The following is a 7625-nucleotide window of genomic DNA, read 5'->3' as shown; positions in this document are numbered from 1 at the left end:
AGCTGGATTTCTTTCTAGGGAGAATTTTATTTCCGAGTACTAAATCCTTAAAATTCAAAATATAAACGTGCATAAATGCTACAAGCAAGCTGGGACTCCTGCACACTGAACCATCTTCATGTTCTCACAGATTAGACTCCTTTATCCTCCCTTTATATATGGAGAAAAGTGCGTCTTTCAAATGTAAATGTTAAGCAGCAAATACAATAGAGGGAAGTCCATAAGATAAAGTTCCTGCCAATAACATGGCAATGGTGAAGGTCAGTGTGCCAACCATATACATGCAAACCTATATGCTGCGTTGTCTGTTCTCTATCTGAGGCAATGCATCTGCATGTCTGCCATGAGCTTGTCAGCGAATTCACTTGTATTGAGTAGTCTCAGGATTAAATCAGCCAGAACGTCCTTATTACTCAGCCAGTTTTCAGCAAATCGGCTTTTAATCCTCAGACATGGGTTAATCAAGGTTGCACGGACTTCTTTCTGTGTAGCCTTTATTTCTTTAACTTATTGTGATAATTGGCGGTCCAGACCAGTGGGAAATTAATCAGTGTGCTGCTGATTTTTAAAAAAGGTTTAGCGCGAGAAACGCACATCAACAAAAATCCATCAGTGTAAATCTTCTATTAATACTCAAACATAAAATAAACCCCCAAAACACAGCAAGAAGCATGAGGCTAGAACTTGCTAGTTTTCCCGTTCCATGTTAAATGGTGCAGCAGTCACTTTCTGGTGCCTGAAGCTGCACAATTTAAGGTGGAACAGGAAAATTTGAACAAGCTGGCAAATTAGTCTGACTTCAGCTTTGTGTAAGGTGTTAACTTTAATCTGTTGAAGATCTGCATGGATTAAGTAATACAGCTGTAAAGCTTTATCACTGTAAATAAGTACTCCAAGATCTCCTGAATACTGTTAAATAAGCTTAATATAAAATCAGCGGAAAAGCAATCGCATCAGTTCTCTGCGTCACCAGCCACACGGCCATATCTACGTTAACATCAAACGCTTGCTTTTCAGCTGTTTTCCTGGTCAGAGTAGTAGAACTTCATCCTCTTAAGTGTTGGCAGGAGAAACGTGGTCTGCTAGAACGAGACGCGTCTCCTGCTGTCCAAATGAGGGTATTTTTGTGGGTTTTGTTTTTAAGATGTTTTCTAGAACCTAGTTTGGTTCTGTTCTCTTTCAGTAGCCTAATATAACTAATCGAGATGCATGATCAAGAGCTGCATGATCAAGAGCTGCATGATCAAGAGCTGCATGATCAAGAGCTGCATGATCAAGAGCTGCATGATCAAGAGCTGCATGATCAAGAGCTGCATGATCAAGAGCTGCATGATCAAGAGCTGCATGATCAAGAGCTGCATGATCAAGAGCTGCATGATCAAGAGCTGCATGATCAAGAGCTGCATGATCAAGAGCTGCATGATCAAGAGCTGCATGATCAAGAGCTGCATGATCAAGAGCTGCATGATCAAGAGCTGCATGATCAAGAGCTGCATGATCAAGAGCTGCATGATCAAGAGCTGCATGATCAAGAGCTGCATGATCAAGAGCTGCATGATCAAGAGCTGCATGATCAAGAGCTGCATGATCAAGAGCTGCATGATCAAGAGCTGCATGATCAAGAGCTGCATGATCAAGAGCTGCATGATCAAGAGCTGCATGATCAAGAGCTGCATGATCAAGAGCTGCATGATCAAGAGCTGCATGATCAAGAGCTGCATGATCAAGAGCTGCATGATCAAGAGCTGCATGATCAAGAGCTGCATGATCAAGAGCTGCATGATCAAGAGCTGCATCTTCGTAACCAAAACATTGTTTTTTTTATTACATAGCAGTTCAAATCTGAAGTCGGGTTATACATAGTTGAGCGCTGAGCTGCTGGAAGAAAACATATCGAAGAATAAAAATAACGTCAAAATAAATGAGTCTAGACTTTTCGGGAGGGTGAAGGTGCCCCACTGTAAAGGAAAGATTTAGCAAAAGAGAACAAAGTTGATGTGAAACTGAATGCAGCACAACTTCGCTGAGTCTGATGTGGTCAGTGCAGCGGGCAGTAGTGCTGATGCACATGTAGCATTCACATTTTACTGACCTACACTTTGGTGTTCTTACGACCAGTTAAGGCAGCTTTGAGCTGATTGTGTTAATGTAGTAGTGAGCAGTTCTCTGCAGTGAGGCTGCTTATTTGGGTGCGGTCCAGTGTCCATGTTACAGAAACATCTTGACTCTGAAATCTGATCAGTTTAGTCTGTTAGTAAGTTGCCAACTTCGTAATCATAACTCCAGATTAGAAAACAGCATCACACAAACATCCTAACTAGACTAAATCCTGTCCTAACTTTAGGATTAACCCTAACAGGGTCCTAACTTCTGTTTAAGGGTGAACAGCAGGGGTTTAAATATTCATAACTTGGTTTATTGCTCTTTAGTGTCTTTGGCCTTTGCAGATTGCTTTGAATAAGTTGAGAAGTTTGCTTCTGTAATGACATTTTGTAAAGTTTTATCTTGGCGACTCAGATCTTAAGACTAAGATAACCGGAGCTGTATTACAGAAACCCATGAAGTTACTGACGTTTGGGAGGAGATGGTCCAATTTGTGGCGCGTTTTCGCCTGATCAGTTGTGGAAAGCTGGGATTAGTTTAAGGCCACGTTTACACAGCAGGTGAACGTGGCCCGGTCCTCAAATGTGACCGATTTCAGTGTGAACAGCAAGAAACGCATTGAATCTTGACATTTTCTATTCAGATTAGACTTTCATATATTACTAAAATCCGATCTGCTCTGTTTCTGTCTGAACAGCCAGATTGGGATTTGTGCAACTTGCATCAGTCCAGCTCAACATTCGTCACTTTGCGCTGCTGAAACTCACATTTAGGCCGTTTCTGTACCAAAAGATTAGGAGACTTGTCGCAGCCGCTCCGTGTTTCGTTCGCTGGCCGTCATGACTGTTTACCTCTTAAAGGGTCTTTTAAAAGATGAGATGTGGGCCACTTTTACCTGCTGCGTTGAGCGTAGCCCAAGTGACTTGGATCAGCCATACTGACCCTCTGTGAATAAGATTAGGCACCCCTGGTCTAAAGATTGTGGTCATTCTTCACAACCGTGGAGATTTGCCGGTGTTGAACAGCTCACCTGCACACCATGTGGTTAATACAGATATTTAGACTGTGAACTAATTTAAAGCTTGTTTGAACTAATTTAAAGACTTTTTCTTCTTCCAGTGTGCATTTGTGAAGACCACCCCCCCCCCATCCCGGAAGTTTGGAGAGTGGAGCAGTTCAACACCAGCTGTGCTGCCACCTCTTTATTCAGATGTGCAGATTGAAATAAAGATCTTTCAAATTTTGATTGTTTGGTTTTGTATTGTAAATCATAAAGTATCAAACGATTTTAATCAAACGCATTGCTTTAAATTCTGCTCATGATGAACTCGGACTGGTTTCTAAGGAAGCAGAAGTGAAAACTTGTTATAAAAGCCAAATTTCTTACTGTTATGGAAAACAGTGCTGGGCCTCATTTAACGGCCATCCTGCTGTATCTTAAAACCCACCTGCAGCATTTTCACAGCTTCTGAGTTCCCTTACTTGGTGTTTATTCCTGGTTAAGAATAAGGGGTTATTTGGTATAATGTTGGCTTTTTGGTACCATAGCGCCATAAAAAATGAAATCATTTTTACATTAAAATTAAGACGAATAAACATATCCAACTTGGTGAAATATATGACCCAATGTTTACAAGTATTGGAACTATCAAATAAATCATTTCAATTGGTGTTTGGAATGTGTGGTAATAGCATCATAATAAAAATTCCTGAATTTGCCAAATAGCAACACTACAGTTCAGGGTTAAACATGAATGAGCTGCAGTTTAAGATGAACCTTTTAAAACTCACATCTGCCACTAGATGTCGCTGCAACTCCAGTTGAAGTTTCTATGAACGCGCAGTGTTGCAGATGATATGACTGAAGGTTTTAATTAGGAGCTTTCTTTTAAATACAGCGCAGCCAATCTGAACACAGCTCGTTCACATGTCGTTTCTGTCAGAACAAAATCTCGCATCTCCTTTTTTTTTTAAATAATCTGAACGTACCTGTTCTCCTTGACATTGTGTGTAAATTTCACGATGAATGAACCAAAAGACGCGGCCCAAAATAACGAAAAAAAAACGAGATGTCACTTGACAGACATGATTTTTTTTCTGAAATAAACCCTCAGACAGCCTGTAACTTGATTGATTGATTGATTGATTGATTAAATATCTCTGAGTAACGGAGAGGTGATGAGTTTGGCAGGTGAGCTTCCCCTAACAGTTCTCACCTGATCAGGGATGATATTAAACACTGAGCTGTATTTATGTCACAGCTCCTCATTGGTAAAGACCTCCATCGTTTATTAATTGTGCTGTAGCCCAAATTCCCTCCTCTAATCAATCCTGGTAAAATAGCGATTGGAATCGGATCTGTTATTCCAGACAGGAGTGTCGTGCAGTGTTGTGACATCCAGTCTTGTTTTCCTCTTCCACATGCTTTTCTTATTGTTTTGGTATTTGTCTCCTCCTCATTCCTGCCTTCTTGTCATTTGTCTCTCCTGTGTGTTGTCTGTAGCCCCACTCGACGTTTGTGGTGTGTTCCCTGTGTGTTTCTACCCCTGGTTGTGTGTTTTCCGTTTGCTTGGTGTTTTGTGATCTCAGGCCCTGTTCTTGTGTTTTCCTGTTTTGACTCTAGTTCTCTTCATGCTCTTTAGTCCTCGTTCCCTTCTGTTGTAGTATTTTGTTAGTGAGTGTTTGTAAATATTTTGTTATTTTGTGGATCCTTTCTTCATGGCTTTTAGTAAAAAAGCAAGGACTTGCACTTCCATCCTGCATCTGCATCTCAGTTGTTTACAAATTAGTTTCTAATAAAGCAGAACTTTTTGTTCAAAGGACGATGAGTGTTTAAAGGAGATTGATGGGAAGATTTTGGACAAAATCACACTATAAAATTAATTAATTAATAACTAATTTATTAAATAAACGATGAAGGAAACAAAAGCCAAAACTTTTATGGGACAGTAAAAGATTTTTTATACCCATTTAATTTTTATGGTATCATTTGTAGAGACAAATCTGTAGCTTTATGACCACCAAATTAATCGTCTCTCACATATTTTTTATTAATTGAACTAATAATTGTATTTTAGTACGCTCGGTTCTATCTACACCTTTTTACGTGTTTGTTGTATGTTTACTCCAAAATCAATATTTATCTTTGCAACCATAAATTTAATTTAGATTTACATTCATCCAATATTTTTCTGAATTCTGATTTTTTTGTCAGAGGGATTATTTGTATAGTGGATTCCAAGATACTTGACACTAGTTTTTTATGTAATTCCACAAATGGACACTAGAGGGCAGCCATGTTTGGTGCATGGTTCGCATTTTTCCAGCGTAGTTGTAGGCCTATTTTTTTAGTCTACAGTCTGCAGCACTTTGAGCTCTTCATTAATGTTTTAGAGAAAGTGGTGACATCTGCGTGGTGGGGTGGTGCAGGTGGTGCAGGTGGTGCAGGTGGTGAAGTTCCAAACCAGTTTGGAAGCAGTTGAATTGAACTAAAAGGCTCATTCTGGCCTCATCAGCTTTGTGTCTTTTATAAGTAAAACAACTCCAAAAATGCCCCCAGAGCAGCTGTAGCTTTCCAAACGCTCCTCCCACTTTCAGGATACATAGTCAGAACGTTTAAACCATAAAATCTCTTTCTGTGGTGCAGCTGAGTGGGAAGAGCACTGATCAGAACATTGCGCCGTTTTAAAGATTCAAACAGAAACTTTCACCCAGTCGCTGTGATTCTTACCTCAGTCTCAAATAATTATAGTTCTGGTCTGTAGTTCTGGTCTGTAGTTCTGGTCTGTAGTTCTGGTCTGTAGTTCTGGTCTGTAGGCCTTTGTTCATAAAATACACAAAATATCCTAAAACATCGCTGAAAATATAAAATATCAGAAAAATATCAGAAAATCTCATAATATCACAAAATTTTAAAAAATATCACAAACATTATAAAATACTATAAAATATATCAAAATTGTCACAAAAATAATAAAATATTACAAACTATGAAAATAGCAAATCATTTTTTTAAAACATAAAAAAACAAATATCAGATATAACAAAATGTAAAATATCACCAAAAATATTTTTAAATGTCAACATTGCCATGCAATATCAGAAAAATATTTAAAATATTGGAAAATCTCATAATATCACAAAAATATAAAATATCATGACATTGTCATGGAATATTATAAAAATATTAAAAATAACAGAAAATCTCATAATATCACTAAATATTACAAATATCACAAACATTATAAAGTAACATAAAATATATCAAAATTGTCAGAAAAATAATAAAATATTACAAATCAATAGCTAATCATTTTTTTAAATTATGAAAAGCAAATATCAGATATCACAAAATGTAAAATATCACCAAAATATAAAAAAATGTCAACATTGCCATGGAACATCAGAAAAATATTTTAAAATATCAGAAAATCTCATAATACCACTAAATATTACAAATATCACAAACATTACAAAATACTATAAAATATATGGTATTTTCCTCAATAAGATATATAAATATTTAAAAATATCACAAACATTAAAAAATAACAAAATAAATCAAAATTGTCACAAATATAATAAAATATTGCAAATTATGAACGTGTCACAAAATAAAACAAAATCATGAAATACAAAATATCACCAAATGTAAAATATCACAAAAAATAACAAAATATGAAATTTCAAATATCAAAAACCGACAACATATCAAACAAAATTACAAAAATATAAGAAATATTATCATTATATAATACACATATGTGTGTGTGTGTGTGTGTGTGTGTTTATTTATATATATATATACATATATATATATATATATATATATATATATATATATATAAAATGAATCAGTTCACTGATGACATAAATTTTTATAGTTAAATGCTAATTTAAGGCAGTCTAAGATCTTTTTGACTGTAACAGCACTTAAGTGTCTTATCTGTACTGACTGATTCCGGCAGGTCTGCTGATAAAGACGAACATTATCTGTTTACTAACATAGTTTGTAACAGGAAATATGAATGAAAACAATAACATTCCTACAAATACATTAATTCATTTGCTTCTGATGATTGACTCATTGCTCTCTGAGTTCTTTAACAAATGCTGTTGTTGTTGTAAAGTGATGTTTGCTGTTAGTGGTCAGTGCAGAAAAACGTTGATCTTCCAGCTGCTTTTCATGTTCTTACCTGCCCAGGTGTTCATCGAGGTTTAATGTAAGGAGCTGTGGCAGGTGCTGCAGATGTTTTAGCGAGTGATGATCCAGATGTTGCTGTAACAGAACTACTTGAGAAGATTACACTTCAAAAGCTCCTCCGTTATCACAGATCGCTCTGTGATGTGTGCTCAGTTTGCTTTAGGGATCTAAAGTGTTCTATAGGGATCTAATGCAGAACTCAGACTGATGGAGGCTGCTGAGGTTAATGGTGTTCCATTAAACTGCCCTGTCGTTCCTCTGTAAACGTTCCAGACTCGTTTTGCTTCTAATCTCATTAACTCACATCAGCGTGTAATCT

General features: G+C 36.9%; 2 protein-coding genes across 2 annotated transcripts in view; both read left to right on the top strand.

Moving 5' to 3' along the window:
* Positions 1–3349, top strand: part of rps28 (ribosomal protein S28) — a 5273-nt gene extending 1924 nt beyond the window's left edge. The window contains exon 4 of the mRNA XM_017681588.2: positions 3223–3349. The gene's annotated coding sequence lies outside the window, so the exon portion shown is untranslated. The remainder of the gene's footprint in view (positions 1–3222) is intronic.
* Positions 1210–5791, top strand: LOC119261590 (keratin-associated protein 4-3). Its single transcript, XM_037530916.1, has 2 exons — positions 1210–1800; positions 5750–5791. The coding sequence occupies exons 1-2, from the start codon at positions 1210–1212 to the stop codon at positions 5789–5791; spliced, it is 633 nt and encodes a 210-aa protein (XP_037386813.1).
* Positions 5792–7625: the final 1834 nt, after the last annotated feature.

This window comes from Pygocentrus nattereri, chromosome 19, assembly GCF_015220715.1.
Source record: "Pygocentrus nattereri isolate fPygNat1 chromosome 19, fPygNat1.pri, whole genome shotgun sequence".
NCBI classification, from domain to species: Eukaryota; Metazoa; Chordata; class Actinopteri; order Characiformes; family Serrasalmidae; genus Pygocentrus; species Pygocentrus nattereri.
This window is presented reverse-complemented; position numbering and strand designations above follow the sequence as displayed.

Bases quoted from the DNA above. Each gene is read 5' to 3' on its own strand.
- LOC119261590 (XM_037530916.1), top strand. From the start codon at position 1,210: ATGATCAAGAGCTGCATGATCAAGAGCTGCATGATCAAGAGCTGCATG. The intron at 1,801-5,749 runs GTAACCAAAACA...TCTGTGGTGCAG, and splicing joins TGATCAAGAGCTGCATCTTC to CTGAGTGGGAAGAGCACTGA.